The sequence below is a fragment of the Talpa europaea genome (genome assembly GCF_964194135.1).
Source record: "Talpa europaea genome assembly, chromosome: 15".
Taxonomy (NCBI): Eukaryota; Metazoa; Chordata; class Mammalia; order Eulipotyphla; family Talpidae; genus Talpa; species Talpa europaea.
This window is the reverse complement of record NC_140083.1, coordinates 12,212,511-12,230,311: the sequence shown is the minus strand read 5'-3', so window position 1 is coordinate 12,230,311 and position 17,801 is coordinate 12,212,511. Positions and strand designations below refer to the sequence as shown.

Here is a 17,801-nt window from a genome sequence, read left to right as displayed (position 1 = left end):
CTGTGCCCTACTCCCAACATTGGTCAGAGCTAGGATGGTGCTCATGTTTTACTGCTGATGATACAGCTCTATGAGATCATGGGGATTCAATTATTTCTGGTATAAAATGTCAAAGTAGCATAAGAATTCAAAGCAAAGCTTTAAGACATTGCTGTTCTCTCCATTATTCTCAGCTATTCATATCAAATGCACAACCAGCTAAAGCCAAAGTCTGGCTATCTAGGCCCGACTACTTGATCCCATCAGGCTCCTGCCATTGCTGGAATCTGAGCTACTGCTCATTCTTTCATGTCACAAAATGGTCTAGTCAGTGTGTTTCCAAGGCAATATTTTATTAAAATAAACATTTGAAACTATAAAACTTTTACGTTTTTTGACATGATTAAAAATCTCACTTTTGTTGAGGATTTTCTCAGTAATAATGTAGTCCTTAATTCAGTGACTATTTACTGGATATCTCTCAATCAGGCCTTTGGTTAATATCTATTTCACCCTAAGTGTCTTCATAATATGTCCCAAAACAGATCTAACAAATTAATTGGAAAATGACACTGGAAGTTGGACAACTCAGGTGGAGAATTTATTGGTCTCCACAGCAGCATTTATGATTATAATAAAACATACAAAAATGCTTCAGTATTATACCATGAACTTTAATGTTTATAGAAATTTTAACAGGCTCCTAAATTAAAGAAATCTACATAGACAAAATAACAGAATTACAGTTAGCAGAAATAGAAAATGGCCTTTGTAGGTTAAGATCCATATGAAACCCCAAAATTTAATTGTAATAACAAGATTGTGTTTTGCATTGAGTGATATATACTCACTCCTACAGTAATTCTCTATCGTAAACAACAAAAGCATATTGAAGCTTGAATGAAGCAGATCCCAGATTTTAATTAACCGAGATGAAGTGTGATAGATTGTTGCATTTAAGTCAATTGAAAATATGAGATTATCACCTCAATCAAATATGACCCAAAAAAAATCAACATTTTGGTTTTGGGTATTTATTATTAAGTTGTCATTTCAGGTTCTTTTATTTGCTGATCCTCCATCTAGTTCCAAAAAGGATTTAAGATTGTCATTTCCAATTAAGGTTGTCTTTCAGACTTTCTCAGATGAAAGTAGTTGGTTTTCCATGACTTTACTTTATTTTCTGGAGGGCACTGCAAAGGATTTCAACTTCACCTACAAAGAAAAACAAATAAGCCACTCACAATGGGAACAAAAATGCTTCCTATGTAAAGAACTAGAGGGTCAGATGGATGCCAGTTCTTCCAAAGACCAACCCAGTCTTGCAAGAAGCTTACTTATAGCTTAGTTTTGATGATAGAATTTGGGCACTTATGACATAGATACTTAAAAATTTTAGGAAGTGTGAGTGCTGTTAATGTTAATGTCATTGCCTTTCTTTTTCTATAGGCAATTTCTCAGGGAAGGACTTAACAGCCTTTTTCCTCAGGGAAATCACTGAAATACTGTTTCTTCTTTACATGGTCATCTGCAGATGCTTGTCAAGGGCTAAGTCATCACACCTATAGTGTAACTCACACAAATGTCCTCCATCAGCATCACCTAGGGCCCTATTACAAATACAAACTTCTAAGTTTTTGTGCCCCAAGTTTAGTAAATGTAGTCTGGAGGGATGACTCAGGAATGTTCATTTAACTTGTTCTCCAGGTGATTCTGATACATGCTAGGTTCGAAATTCATCGCCTATGCATGTCACTTAGCCTAGGCTGCTAGACTAACATATGATGGTGATGCCCCCCATTTATGCCATGTTCACAGGTGTCAAAGGGCCAGAGGAACACAGGCTTTTCATCAAAGTGGAAGGAGCCCTGCAGATGGATAAGCCTCCCTGCCTCCTAAACCCAGAGGAAACTGAAGTATGGAAAGGTAACAGAGTTTCAGTCAGGTCTCATTGCTCCGAAGACCCTTTAGTTTCTAAATGTATTAGTCTATAATCTAAAAAAAATCTCTTATAAGAATAACATGTGGATTCAATTTTTGCCTTTCAGAGAAAATTTAATAAGAGAGAAAATAATTGTGGTGTTGCCCCATGCCTTATATCCTAGTCTCAGAGTACTTGCTGGACTTTTTAGACAGTTCTATTCCAGCTGAGGTCCAAAGTGGGATCTATAGGGGTGAATCAGCCTTGGGGGTTTGCATAATGGCAGGTGGCAGGTAAGTCTGCCTAATGGGGAATGTCTCCAGCAGCCAGGGCCAGCTCTATATAATGGGCATGGCCTCAGACAATGTTGGAAAAGCATTAGAGGGTATTTCAAGACCACCTGCCTTTTTGGCCTTTGTTAAGATTACATGAGGTAGGAACCCCACATGGCCTGGAGTTCCTCCCTTTAGGTTCACCCTTTTGCTGGTTTGGTTCATTCATTCTCTGGATCTTGGGAACCTGAGATAATTTTAGGAATGAGAGTAGGTGCTAGGATTTTGGCAGTGAATCTGACATGGCTTTCTGCTTGGGTCTTGGCAGGGAGATAGTCAAGCAAGCAATATTATATAATGGTGCATGCTCTGAGTTAGTTGCAGTGTTATAATGGGCAGGGATACCAGGACATAGGAAAGATATCCCATCAGTCTCCCTACAGGAAGAGACATCTATGGAAAGCTTAAAAAAATGAACTAGACTTGGAGACCTCTAAATTGAATGGGAAGGAGAGTATTTTAAACATGAAGAACTGCATGGGGCAGGGGTCAGAAGAGAGCAAGAAAACTATTTTCCAGAAAGAGAGAAAATCAAAAGAGAGAAAATAGTCCAGCAAGGGCTCTGAGACTAGGATATAAGACATGAGAGGGCGGTCACACCATAGTTATTTTCTCGCTTTTTGAAAGACTAGAGAGAGAATTAGACAATGAACAAAATAAAACTGCGATTTGTGTCTAAGAGCAACTGTTACAAGATCCTCGCAATGCAGAGAGAGTGGAGAGCCAGTAGCTGAGCTACTAGATGGCTGACAAAGAACATATAAGCTGTCTCTTGGATGATTCCAGGCAAAACAATATCCATGGGACAGGAGGAAATGGGTGGAGAGGCAAAGGAGACAGGAATACGGCAGTGACAATTAAATGGGAAGGTGGGGTGATAGGAGGGCTGGGCAAGAGGGGGGGAGAAATCTAGGAAGGTCAAAGGAAAAAAGACACTCAAGGCAATTCTGCTCTATTTGCCAAGTTTTCTCTCCCAATAAAGCAGCGCCTAAGGAGGTGCTTTTCTCCTTAAATCAATTTTAACTACTTCCTTACTATTCTTATAGTGAATATATAAAGCATAACCCTCTATATTGGGGAAAGAGAATGGCCTCAGAGGAGAAAGGAAGTTGCTTACTGTTGATGGAGTCAGCCAGAATCTTCAGCTGCTGGGCGTTGTCCAGGACCTCAATCCGTTGGGTGTACGGATCATAACGCACGGAGAAGGGCCGTGGGATCGTAGCAGCAAAGTTTCTAAAACCAAAGCCAGAGTGAAGGGTGTCATGTGGGGGAGAATAATTCTAAGAGGCTTCACGGTGGCATTTCACTTGGCCACTAATAGCACCCATGTCTCACTAGAGCAGGGACTTCAGAAGCCGGCCTAGAACTGAAAGGGAGTTTCAGTGAGTTTCCCTTGGGAAGCCTTTGTGTGTGTGCTGGGAGTGCATATGTGTATATGCACACATAGTCACACACATTTTCATTTAGTTACCTACCTTCAACGAGACAGAGCTAGCTTACAATAAAACCACAGGATCCAATTAGGCCATGATTTTTATTAAATCAGATCAAGAGTAAGTAAGACTTAGCCAGAGAGAGGTATAGAAAAAAATAAACTCCGAGATCCTTGACAATCCATGCAAGGCAGCAAACACAGCTGCAAGAACTGAAAACACTATGCTAATAATAAAACTTAACACAGATTGTAGCCTCCTATATGCCAAAAACTATGTTAAGTCCTAACTGTTCTATACTCTTTACAGCTATCATTCCTAATGTAATCTTCATCGACACTTTAGGAGGAAGGCATTATTAACCCCATTTTACTGATGGAGGAAACTGAGGTTTGAGAAAGCTAAGGGACCACCAAGGTCATACTGTCAAAAAAGTTATGACACTAGGAAAGGACTTAAGTTTGTGCTCTCCACAGCCCTGTCTTCCCTGCAGGTTACTCTTCGCTCAGGAAGGACAGCACCATGAAGCCTGATGAGGAACATCAAGCACTCTCACTAAGCAGCTATTCCAAATGGCCTACAAATGCAATGACATCGCAAATGATGTTTCTAGGTTGGCTTCTGCCAGACTGAGAACGTAATGTTAAAACCAGTAGAGCTCTCCAAGTTTGGCAACAGTGGCTGACACTGTGTTCCAGACTCAAACCACCTGGGCTCAGATCCTGCCTCAATCCTGTAATTGTACCCTCAGCCATGAGCAAAAACACAGAGTTGGCTCTGTCTGCTGCCCACGGTTGCTATAAGCCCTGGCGCCCACTCTCCTGGACAACCACCCACAGATCCAGTGGCACCAGACCAGAAGGGAATGCCAAGGGCTACTGACCCCCCTCCGTCACCACCTCACCTCACTTTCTCCTTGGCATCATTGAAACTCTCAGCCACATAGTACAGAGGCTGGAACTCTGTGACGGTGTAATCCTGGACAGCGGTCTTCTCCAGGTCCAGGGGCAGGAGCTTCGGTTTGTCAGACAAGCAGTACTGCAAGCCCCAAGCAGAAAGTTCTCATGGACAGATCAGGGTGAGTGGTCCCTGCTGCATCCCCAGCTCATCCTGATCCCTCTACACCCCAGTCCAAATGCAGTAAACTCAACTATTTTATATATATGGTCACTCCTGGGTGTCTGCTAGGGACTGGTTCCAGGATACTAAAATCTGTGCATACATCAGTCTTTCACATAAAATGGCATAGTAACTGCATATGGCTGCATATACTCATCCTCCAGTATACTTCATATTATCTCTAGATTACTTACAATGACAAGGAAAAAAGTCTGCCCGTGTTCAGCAGTACAGACACAACCATTATGGTTTAACTATGTATATAGTATGTATTTTTGATTATCAGTTGGTTGAAGCTGAAGATGGAGAAAATGTAGATATGGAAGGCTGATGGCACTAGAGCCTACCCTTCAGAGCCCATCTAAAACCTACAGTCAAGAGAGAAATAATTCATTACAATCATTTTCAGGTAAGGTGGTCACTCACTAGATGATGCAGGAGCCAACCTTATTTTCTGTCCCATGTTTGCAAACATCTGTATGCACAGAGCAGCCCTGGACTCAGGAGGCCTCTCTGCACTGCACACCCGTGTGCTTGCAGTGCAGTTTCTACCTTTAACACCCACGGGCATGAGAAAATAATAGCTGTTTAGATGTCAGTCACTTGATAAGTCCCCAGGTTGAATCTCATAATGGATGGAAATGAGGTTTAACAAGTACCAAGAGGACAAAATGATCTCTTGTACCCCCCACCTTCCAACCTGTCCTTGGTTCAAATTAGGGTCATACCTGTAATTCACCAAAGGATGACAGGAGCCCAGCACCATATGCCTTTATGGAGTCTCCTTGTTTGCAGAGCCCAAACTCCACAGTAAACCAGTAAATCTAGAACAGAAAGTCAAGTTGAGAGAATGCCCTAATGGAGGGAAGCAGCAGATGTCCCAGGACCAAGGACAGGACTGCCAAGTGGGGGGTTGTCTAGGCCTGTTCTCTCAATCACTGTGATCTGGGTCACTTCTCTATGTCCTACTTCTCACCCCACTAATGCAAGAATTGACTGAATGCAAAAAGTGATGGTAAACAGCAAGAGAGTATTAAAGAAAGCCCAAAAGGACAGTCCCAACCAATAATACTTTCTGTGACAGGAAGCCCTGCACCCCTTCCATTTTCTTCTGCTTCCTCACTGGAGTGAGATGTTCCCCTAAATTGGTCAGGTTTAACAGGTAATCCCATCAGGTTCAGAAGTGGGACCTAGGGGGTTGGGTAGTAATAGAATCAGTGAGAGACATGCCACAAATTGTGCTAAAATGGGGTGCTACACTATCTTCCTCCAATAACCAAGTTCTTTTCTTTCAAGAGTTCCCAGCCTGACATGTTCTAGATGCCTGGCCTGGGAAAGCTGGTCCTAGAATTCTGGCATAACCCTACTGACTAAAGTCACAAGAAGCTCAAGTCATGGTCATGGAGAATTAGGGGTAAGTTAGATGTTCAATGCATTAGAGATTGTGAGAGTTCAGCCTGACCTCCTCACATACAGATGAGAAGTCTTCAGCTCAGAGAGGTCAAGCATAGGCATGCAGTCACACAGCAAATCGAGGACCAACAAGAACCCAGGACTGTTCCCAGACCAATATATCAACAATAAGATTTTTCTTTGAGAAGTTAGGTTGTTGATAAATGCTGCTTCTCATTGTTACAGCAGGGAACATGATGCTCTGGGGTCCAAGCTTATTTTCTCACAAATGAGAAGTTCTACTAAGCTCCTCAGCTTCTGTGATAGCGGCCTCTTGAATCTCTGTAGCATCTGCTATTCAAAAATTCATGCACACAAACATTGAACTCCTTGGACCTACACTTTTGAGATGGGCAGGATCTACACCAGTGTGTCCATGTTCAGAGATAAGGAAGCAAAAGTCACATGCTCAATCTTAGAGCACTTGGTCAGTGGAAAAGCACCTTCTGGGAGTTTTTCACCTTCCTGATAAACTGAATTCATAAACTCTGAACCTGACATCTGAATGACAGATTTTCAGTCATTTGTGGTCCCTGATTTCATTATAAAGTTTCATTTTTAAATTTTCAAGCTGAAGTTGAAAATGTGGCTTAGAAGCTGGGGAGGGATGCTACAAGAAACCCTACTGTGTGGAGTTCTGCTTCCTTGGAGGGCAGTCACCACATTCACTTGGAAGAGAGAAGTTTCTGGCAAGAAGGGGAAGCCCTGGACCCATTTCTACCTTGTGTCTTAAGGAAATATCTCAATGAGTTTGCAGCATAAAGGTAGAAAACGAATATTCTCTCTACAAAGCCTTGAATCCAGACTATTTCTCACATACACTTTATGCCTAGGAACTCTCAAGGGATATCATGACAGTCTGTTCACGTTTTCAAGACACTGGTCAAAATTACATCTGCGTGCAGTTGATTTCAACAGCAAACTAAGAAGAAATCAAAATGTGAAATTTCATGTGTGCAAGTATAATCCAACCCATTCTGATCTGACTTTCAGGGGAAGGAGCAAAGCTTCAAATAGCAGAGGGTTAAGGCATCCCACTATCCACCAGGAAAAGGGGACTTACTGTGGCGAGTTTCTCAACATAATCATCAGGTGCACCGAGCGAGGCGAGGCCAATTTCCTGTAATTTGGGAGAAACAGAGTTGCTGATGTGGCTGGCCTGTGCCCATCATCAACCTTTCCCACCATCCCAGCCTGGCAGTTGACCACAGGAAGGCAATGGTTGACCAAATAAACCATTGCCTCAGATGGTAAATGCAAGGGAACTCTGACTGTCCTTCAAGCCTGCCTTGACCACATATCTCAGAATCACAGATCTCTAGAGAGGAGGAAGCATTTCTCCAGCACATGGCCCTTTGTTTTAACTTTACAAAAGGAAAAATTAAGGAACAGAAAAAGGAGGTGACCTGCCAATTTCTGGCATTTCTGAAAGAGTCTGAAAAGTCTAGGACCACTTTCTCATGACAGTTTCAGCTGCAGAATTCCTCTAGTGGACACTTTGTGTTTTTTATGGTATCTGCTCCTCCCGGCCTTGTACAGGCAAAATTTATATATTTGTCTTCCCTAATATACATATTCATTTCAAAAAATATTGAATGTGTTCTGTGTATTGTACAAAATTGATAAAGATCCTCTGAGTGGGTGGAAACAGACAATAAACAACAAGCATATACAAGGGTATGTTAGAATGTGATGTGTTCTTTGGGGAAAAGAAACAAAAGGAAAAAAACAGCAAAGGTATTGCAAATACAGGCAGAGGGGACAAGGACAGGGGAGGCTGAGATTTCAATAGGATTCCAGGGTGCATACCATGGAGGTGATACTTGAGCAAAGAGATGGATTTGATATTGGCAGCTCTGCTTCTTAATATCTGAGAGCAAGGCATTGTGGAGATTAAGCATATAACTGGTGACAAAGATGTCTAAGGAGGGGAAATATCAATTGGTTCAAGTAACAGGGATGAACCACAGTGACAAAGCAAAGTAACGGGGGTGTGGCAGATGATATCAAAGAGGGATCTGGAGCCAGATCATGTAGCACCATTTTAGCTATTTTAGGGCTATTTTCCTCCTGGTGAAATGGGGAGCCATTGCAAGTTCGGGAGCAGAGAAATGTGAAGGTCTGGTTTAGGTCCTCAAAAGTTTGCTGTAGCTGCTGTGGGAGAACAGACCCTTTAGTGAGCTCCTTTGGAACACACATCCTTGCAGGGTTTCCATCCTTGCAGAGGGCACAAGTGCTCCTCCGGCTTTAATGAATTTGAGCAACCAAGCTCACAATCCTAGAGCCAGAAGGCTAAAAAGATGCATTCCTTACCTGGGAAAACTGGGCAAAGCTGCGATCTGAAAACAAGGGCACGTGTCCCAACAGCTCGTGGCAGATGTCACTGAAAGACAGAAAGCACAGCTTTTGGATGGGAAGAAGGTCCTTCGTCAAACTGGCCTTTCTTCTCATCTTTTAGATTCCTACAGAAGGAAGTAACTCATTTAGGCTCACTAGGGTAGGGAAGAGAAGAGCAAATATTTTTATGGGCATCATCCCATACACCAAAGTGAGCTGTGAGTCATGAAACATCCTAATCTAAGTCTTCTCCTTGGTATGAACATTCTTGGGAAGATAGACTATGATCGGTTGTTCCCCACAGGACTGAAAACAAATTTTAAAATGGTACTGCTCCTCTCCTGGAGCAGGGGGCAGAAGCCAGCCATAGGGAAAAAAAAAAAAAACTATTTTCATTTAAAATTTTATGTGCCAGGTCCATTGGGAATAGACCTTTTCTGATTTATAGTAATTTATTTTGTGAGCAGGGAAAACCCATTTTGGGCATTGTACTGACTCTTTGGTATCAGTTGCATAAGCTCTATCTGACTGAGAATGGCTAACTGCAAAAAAAAAAAAAAAAGAAAAAGAAAAAAGAAAAAAGGAAGGGGCATCTGTACCTCCAGCCAAAGTATAATCCAGGCAAAGAAATGCCAGACTCGTTTAGGTGTGTATTTAGAGGACCCTGAGGTAGCTTGCCACCACTTATTCCTGTTCCCATTCGAAATGTCAATCCTTTTATAACTTGAATGTGACTTCACTTTCCTACAGCCAGGGGACATCTGACCACTTGGTTTATGAGATGTCCATATCTCCAATCAGGAGGGTCTATCTGGACAGAGAAACTCTCCAGAAGTTTCTCTCTTAGCACCACTACCGTCAAGCAACGCAGGCAGTGAGTTGTGTGGCTCAGGCTGCCATGAACCTTGTTTCTGGGGCAGAGAAGATAATGTTCCCTGGGCTGGTGACTGGGAGCAGGACAATACTCACGGTTCGGGTGTATACATGGGCTTGGACCCATGTCTGATGTACTGGGTGCTGTGGAAGACTCGGAAGGCCAGGCCACCCAAGAAGTCCCGAGAGGAAAGAAGCCCAGCGACAGGTCGGAGGCGGAAACCAGTGCAAGCTGGAAAGCGAAAAGAAAGACAACTCAAAATCCATCACGGCAGAGCCAGCTATGTCTGAAGACCTCAGGAGAGAAGCAGAGCACACACTGCAGAGGGGCGTGAACACTGACCCCAACAAGCACACTTGGTCTCCTGTCTTTGCCTCGATACTTTCTAGTTGGGTAATGGGTCACGTAACTTCCCTTCTGTGAGGCTCAGTTTCCTCATCTGCAAAAGTGTGGATTGATATTTCTTAGGGTTATTCAAGACTCCAAAGAGCTAATAAATATAAAGTTCTTAGCACAGAGTCCAGTGTGTTGGAAACATCCAATGCACTCAGCTTCCCTTACTGTTCTTTAGGGTGGAAAACTCACCCCTACCTCTCATGAGTCCAGAGTACAGAGGGGGTTTTCACTCCCCTCCCCCAAAAAAGAAGAGTATAGAAGGAGCACTTCTAGCTTTTGCATTGAACTTCAGTCACCCCATGAGGAGCAGTGACTTCCCCACTGCATCATGTGGGAAGAGGGAAAGGATATTCTCATGTTCGACCCCTCCAATCCGTTCCTTCTTGACTGTCTCAGTCCACAGAGGAGCACTTGTTGGTCTGCTCTTGGCCAGGAGACTAGCAGTTGTGCCCGCCTCATCTAGGGGCAAACTATTAGGAAGTGCATCTGGACTACACATATTCGCAGGCATCAGACAGTCTTCAGTGCTTTATATGTGTTCACTAATCCTCATAATAACCCTACAGTGCAGATACTCTTAGCACCCCCATTCACAGATGGGGAAGCTGAGACCCAGATGGGTTAAAGTACTTGTCCAAGTTCACAGCTATAGGAGGTGGTCTGGTTTCAGAGTCTGTTCTCTTACTCATGACTCTACAAATTCCCAACTGGTGTCTTATTCTTATTAATAGGAACATGGATAATTATCTAAAGAATGTCTTTAAGGTGCCTCTGTCCCTCTGCCTGGGTTCTCACTCTCCACTTTACCTGAGAAGTCAAGACTTTTTAAATGGAGGGGCTCCAAAAGACCATTAATCCACCCCCAATCTGTCCCAGCTACCATTTTCCTGTCAGGTAGCTTTCCTGGCTCCTTGTCCAGAATGGACCACCCCATTTCTGCACAGCCCAGAGATACCAAAAAAAGTCCTTATTTTGACAAGGCTGTGGTTTGCCTTTTTCTTTCCCCTCATTCTACCTGGCACACAATAGCTGGTCACTATGCATTAGTGGCTTGTTTACTTTAGTTAACACCTCCTGGCAGAAAGGAAAATGCCTTTCTTCCCCTGTGTGGATTCCCCCACTGAGCTGCTCAAATTCTAATTCAGCCCAGTTCACTGAGCTACTCCAGGCTGGGCTTTTGCAGGCAGCATTTTGTTGCATTCTCACAACTTCCCTTTGAGAAAGACTGCCACAATCTCCCTTGGACCAATGACTGAAGTAGCTTCACCCAGCGAGAGTGGATCAGGGCAAGAATCACACTGGGACATGCAGAATTAGAGCTCAGGGCCCGTAACACCGTCATGTCCTACATAAATGCACCTGAGTCATCTCAAAACATGCCAGGACAACCTGCCTGAGCACCCTAGGCTTTGAGTTAAAAATTTGCAGGAACACAAATATAGCCGAACTCACACCTGATGCCTTTTCTCGGGTGGGACTGGACTGATTCTGGAAACTAGAGGGGGCAGAACACAGCAGTGAAATTTCATTTTTCCTGGGAGACTCGCCTACAGGCATTTCCACAAACACACTCGCCTGGGTCTACTTTATATCAAACGTATACTGGACCATGATGTGGACTTACACTGCAGAAACTGGGAAACCTCTTCCAGCTGGGGAATGTTGTCCTCACGGAAGCCACAGTACTTTTCCAGAAGTGGGAAAATGTGATTATGTTCATAGCAAGCATGGGTTTTGTACAAGGACTTCAGGGTCCTGAACACCGTGCCCCAGGTCTTCTTCTCTTCCTCCGTGTATTCCACCCGCGGGATGGGCTGTCCACTAGAACACGGGCAGGAAAGAGGGGAGAGGAAGGAGAGTGAGCAGCCGAGCCAGGTCCAGAGGCTGCCACCATGCAGACTGCGGTAGATTCATAAATTATTTAAAAGAGGAACATTCTATTACTTTTGAGATAGGGAACATTTCCCTGGCTTGGTAAATCGACATCAGCTCTCACCTCATCAACTGCACTGAGGATTTGCTCTTACTTTGGGGAATCATTTGGCCTTTCTATTCTTTAATTGTTTACCCAGTGTAGAAACCCACTTACCTTTGGGGGCCAGAAGAGTAACATCAATGTGCTGAGACAACTAAAGAAGACATTCTCTTTCTAAGCAAAGTATCTGGGTTCAGTTAAAGTAACCCGTCATATGATGTCCCCTAGAGAATTGCATCTGGGGATCAAGGTGTATTTACTGTGCACCCCGAGTCTGAAATGCCTTTTGTGGTGAGCATGTGCTAGCTGGATTTCATATCCCTGCCCTTGGGAAAGATAAAAGTGTTCAAATGCACGCTCAGTGTAGGATATACATCCCTAGTTTCTCTGCCATGACATGAGAGAACTACATGGAACTTCTGAAAATGCGTATGTTAAGGGAAGAAAGTCAGAAGGAGAAAGACAATGCCAGCTGGTGTCCTTACATGTGGAATATGGAGACACAAAGCAGGTGAGACAATAACAAACCTTGACATCTGACTGCAAAACCAAGACAACCGGAAAGGAAGGGTGATGGGGCAGCAGCAGGGTGGGGAGGGGTCCAATGAAACATGGTGGAGGATTATTGGGGGCCGGTGCGGGGCATGGTGTGGAAAAAAAATACATTTGCAGAGGGTTGGACCGAGAATCTCTAAAACAAATACAATGATGGAAACCAACATTACCTCAACAAACAATGGGGAATAATTTTAGTTAAAAAGAAAGAAATTATGTTGGCTCCTGCCCAGGAACCCCAAATCTGTGAGGAAGAGAGAGCCCAGGCCTCTAGAATCCAATATTCTCCCAGATTATACGGTACAGTTGGAGAGTCATTAGTCCAAAAGGTCCTTTTGAAAACCACCTAAAAATGAGCTGTGTTCTGAGCAGCAAAAACAAATGAAAAACAAACAAAACCTGACTTCAAAGACAGGGGCTGTTTTTGGGCCGCAGGCCTGTTTCCTAACAGGCACAGGGTGTCTGGGACAAGGCAGAACTGTTTACCTTGGAATAAGGGATCATCGTTCAAACTCCAAACTCCAAATGTGCCCTTTAGACTGTGGCTCATCCAAGGACATGAAAGCGAAGTGGCTGTTATGTTCCCCAGAGAGGCGGACAGGGATTAAAGGGAGAAAGACAGATTTTTTTGCTTAAGAATTGAAAGCAAGACAAGCTTAAAAGGTCCTGCAATGACCAGTAAGGATTGTGAAAAGAATGTCAGAGAAGCCTCTGGCCTAAGGACACACCGATATTTCAGGGCTAAGTGCTGAGGGAGGAACAGAACAGGCTGTGGAAACAGATGAGTTCGAAATTTGGCTGTGCTATCTCCTAGGTGAATGACCTCAGACAATGGAACAAACCTAACCTTTGCAGATGCTATGTGGACTATTATAAGTAGATATGTAGAGAGTGTGGAGGAGAATTAAGTGAAATACTATATATAAAATCCCTAACACTGGTGCTGACAAATATCATTGGTAACAGCTAATTATCATTATAACTAGTTCTTAAGTTGGAAGACAGTATCTGTTGTCTCTGCAAAATTTTTCAAGAGCTAGTAGCATCCTGACATGTCCACGGGTTAACATTTGCTATTCCAGGAGCTCACATCTTTTCTCTATTCTTCAAGTAAAAGCAGCCTCTTCCCATCTCAGTCGGTGAGGTTCCAGCAGGAGGAGTCTTTCTTAACCATTCCTCTGAGTGTTTGGGGAAACTTCTCCATATAATCCAAGAGCTGCTTAGGGGATATGTTCACTCACTTCTTGGTTGTTGGGATTTGAGGGGAGAAACCAATCCTCTTCAATCTCCTTTCCATAAAAGTGTCAACCCCAATGAAGGAGTGTGGGACTCACCATATGGACTATGGTTGAGGATTATGGGTGCTTTGGTGATGGATGTGGTATGTAATATATATCTGCAGAGATGTGAATCTATACCACTGGCTCATATACATTATTGTAAACTGATGTTATCTCAAAAAAAATTGAATTGGGAAAAAGGACTTCAAAGTTACAAAAAAACTAAGTTTAAAACTGAAAGATGCTACCTACTAATTAGTTATAGGACCATGGCAAGTTACTTAGCTATTTTGAGCTTTAGTTTTCCCATCTGAAGAATGTGGAGTTATTATTGACACTAAGTGAACTAATGTAAACAAAGCCTTTAGCAAAGTCCCGGACATCACAAGGAAATAATGAACATGGTCTATTATTAGTCGTTATTTGAAGGAGTCTCATCTGTAGTTGATCTGTGGTGTCCACCTGATCCCCTCCTGGGGTAAAAGTAGAGACAAGAGAAAGTTTACCCTGGTCTATGATTTCTGCTTGCCCTGAGTGAAGGCTCAGATTTGCTAGACTAAGGTCAGCAGAGCTCTCTATTCTTCCACCAAGAGTCATGCAGGGAAAAGAATTTCTCGCTTCCATTTGGAAGGTGACTTTGGTGTTATAGACAGAGCCCTGTCACCTTCCTCACCTCCTTCATAGTCTATCCGAGTTGTTCGAGGGCCATTACCTCTGCATCCTGGTCAACCTTTAAGTTTCTTCGTCCCGCACATCTTTCCCAAGCTCATTTTGGAATAGACCTCAGTTCCCCATGAGGGCTTTTCTCTAGTTCCTGAGAACTCAAAATAGCAAAACAATTCTCTCCCTAAATGATATATTTGGTATTTGCATTTTCCTTTGGCTAAGACAGGGTAGAGGAGGAGTATAAAATCCCTGGCAAAATAAACTCATGCTAAAATTGCCCTTCACAGCTGGGTCAGATGAGATAAAAGTAGAACACGAGACTTGGCTCGTCTGAAACCCCAAAGGATTCATTATTTCAGCAAAGTGCCAACTCCATCTTGAATGTAAATGATTGTCTTTTTCCTTCTTCCCCATTTAATGTGGAGAATACCAGAGGCTGTTTTATTCAGGACGGAGGCCTTTTATAATTACTTCAGACATCACTGCGTAATTACACAACAAAGCTTGGGAGAGAGCTGGGCCCTGCACAGTGGGTAAATTTGTTTTGTCTGGCGGCAATTTTTTTGAACACGTGTTATTAAAGGGAGGGTTCAAACACATGCGGGCACACACGCACACTCACACACACACACACACAAGACAGGAGTCTCTATGCTGGTATTTTCTAACCTTGGGCAAGGGAGAGGTAGGCCAGGGATGTGGTCTTCTCTCACCCTAATAAGCAAAGCAGACTTACTGTCGGTAGTTGTAGGCAATGTCAGCAAACTGCTTCCGTCTGGCACGGTAGACAGGATCTGTAAAACCCTACGAGAAAGAAGACACTTGATTTCTCAAGGCTTTCCAGGGAAGGCCTGGCATATCTATGCAAGCATGAAAGGGGGCTGTTGAGCTCTGATTGCATTTCTGCTTCCCCTGATTATACCCTAAAAATAAAGTTTCAGTTAAACTAAGGGTAAGCTATCCCACCAGATACTATGGGTGACACATTATTAGCACCACCTTCAATTCAGTGTGAGTCACTCTGTCATTGGATTCTAAAGTACAAACTGTATACAGGCTTTTACATAGCTTATAAATTTGCTAAATTAAAGGATGAATTTCCACCCCAAACTATGTTCTAGCTCTGCCCCCTAAGTTCTTGATAGACAAACAGATATAAAGACGCTTATTGCTATTTCAGTTTTTAAAAAGACCACTTACTGAGTACCTACTATGAGCTAGTCAGTATGTGCTAGTCAGTTATTTTATTTATAAGTCTCACGAAAAACTTGTCAGGTCACTAGTACCCTTCCTTCCAGAATAGACAGTGTTTGGAGAAGTGGTATGAAGCCAAGGTGAAGCTTGGATTTGAATGGCCCTATTCCATGCTTTTTTCACTACATTTCAGTAATTGTCAACCTTTACAACTTGTCAGGGGCTCAACTGAGAAATCTATTTTAGTACATAAAAATGATGATAATGGGTACTTTGAGATTGATTTATATGCAACCTTTCTTCACAATCCATAAGAAATACATTCTTAGAAAAAGAGACCACTGAGTGCTTGAGGGCAGAGCATGAATCAGAGATGATCTCTGCTGATTAAAATAGTGTTTTTTCCTAGGTTTTCTTCTATTTTTATGATTTCAAATAACTCCTTAATCCAGTTATGGATTTAACTCCTTAATCCATTCCAGTTATTTTTTGTAAAGGGTATAAGGTAAGGGCTCAAATTGATTCTTTTGGATGTGAATGTCCTATTTTCTCACCATCATTTGTGGAAAAGACTGTCATTTCTTCATTAAATATTCTTGACTCTCTGGCCAAATGTTTGGTGACTGTATATGCATGGATTTATTTCTGGTCTCTGATTCTGTTCCATTTGTCTATGAGTCAGTTGTCATGTCAACGCCAAACTGCTTTGATTATTATAGTTTTGTAATACAGTTTGAAGTCAGGAATGGGACTTTGTTCTTTGTCAGGATTACTTCTTGGCGTTGGTCCAATGTTTTGGATATGACGCCAAAAGCACAAGCAACAAAAGCAAAAATAAACAAGTGGGACTACATCAAACAGAAAAGTTTCTGCACAGCAAATGAAGCAATCAATACAATGAAAAGGCAATTTATGGAATGGGAGAAAATATTTGGCAATGACATGTCTGAGTTAGGCTTAATATTCAAAATATATAAGAAGCTCACACAACTCAAAAGCCAAAAACCAAATGATCTGATTTAAAAATGGACACATGACCAGAATAGACAGTTTTTAAGAGAAGACATACAGATGATCAAAAGGTACATGAAAAGAGGCTCAACATCACTAATCATCAAGGAACTGCAAATCAAAGCCACAAAGAAATAGAAAACATCACCCTATATCTGCTAGAATTGCTAGTATCAAATAGACAAAAGATCAGTGTAGGCAAGAATGTGAAGAAAGTGAACTCTTTTGCACTGTTGTTGGGAACATAAGTTAGTAGAACCACTATGGAAAAGAGTATGGAGATTCCGAAAACATCAAAAATAGAACTTCCATTTGAACCAGCAATTTCATTTGTGGATATATAGCCAAAGAAAATGAAATCACTCATGTGAGTTGCATCATTATTCACATTAACCAAGACATGGACACAACTTAAGGTGTTCACTAATGGATGAATGAATGTACATACTGGAAAATGTACATACTGGAATATACAATAGAATATTATTCAGCCATAAAAAAGAAGCAAAAATCTTCTGACAACATAGATGGACCCAGTGAAATATGAAAGACAAACAGTAATGATCTCACTTAGAAACCAAATGATCTGATTTAAAAATAGACACATGACCAGAATAGACAATTTTTAAGAGAAGACATACAAATGATCAAAAGGTACAGCAAAAGAAATCCAAGTGAAATATAATTACCTTGCACTTTTTAATTCCAAACCTAGGTTCATGACAGATTTCATGATTATTCAATTTAGAAAAGATCCCATGGTTTTTACAAAACATATTCTATTGTTTTCCATCAGCCACTGGGTTGTTTTGAATCATTAAGGAAAGCTTAGAAATCTGAAAAATTAAAACTGCCATTGAAAACACTTTTGGAGGGGTGAAGATAAGTTGCTTTGGGATGATGCAGTAAGAAAATTGGATGGTGTGATTTGATTTCCAAGTAACACCCTTTCAGGAAGCTGTCTGCCGAATTAAATGAGCACATTTCAATAATTAGGGTACAAAATATAAATTTTAATATATAAATTTTACTTGTGTTAATCATGAAGGCTCAATTACTATAGTCATCCTCACCCACTGGTCTTATTTAATAGCCAGCAGTAAATGGCTTTCTCCAACCCCTAAATGTAGATTTTCGCACTTGTAAGGCAACTTGGAGAATGTCTATACTTTGATATAAATATGACGAAAGGGAAGCCCAAGAACCTTACCTACAGGACCAGCACCGTCACTGGGGTTTTCTGGTCCCATCAAGACTGGTCAGTTGAGGTTTGAAGG

At 42.0% G+C, this 17,801-nt stretch overlaps 1 protein-coding gene across 1 annotated transcript in view; it reads right to left on the bottom strand.

The window, feature by feature from the left end:
* Positions 1–1,150: 1,150 nt before the first annotated feature.
* PAH (phenylalanine hydroxylase) overlaps positions 1,151–17,801 on the bottom strand; it is a gene marked incomplete at both ends in the record, with an annotated part of 52,025 nt that continues 35,374 nt past the window's right edge. The window contains 9 exons of the mRNA XM_084255563.1: positions 1,151–1,194; positions 3,350–3,465; positions 4,570–4,703; positions 5,513–5,608; positions 7,300–7,356; positions 8,550–8,619; positions 9,543–9,678; positions 11,468–11,664; positions 15,056–15,123. Coding sequence (XP_084111689.1) covers positions 1,151–1,194; positions 3,350–3,465; positions 4,570–4,703; positions 5,513–5,608; positions 7,300–7,356; positions 8,550–8,619; positions 9,543–9,678; positions 11,468–11,664; positions 15,056–15,123 — 918 coding nt within the window. The remainder of the gene's footprint in view (positions 1,195–3,349; positions 3,466–4,569; positions 4,704–5,512; positions 5,609–7,299; positions 7,357–8,549; positions 8,620–9,542; positions 9,679–11,467; positions 11,665–15,055; positions 15,124–17,801) is intronic.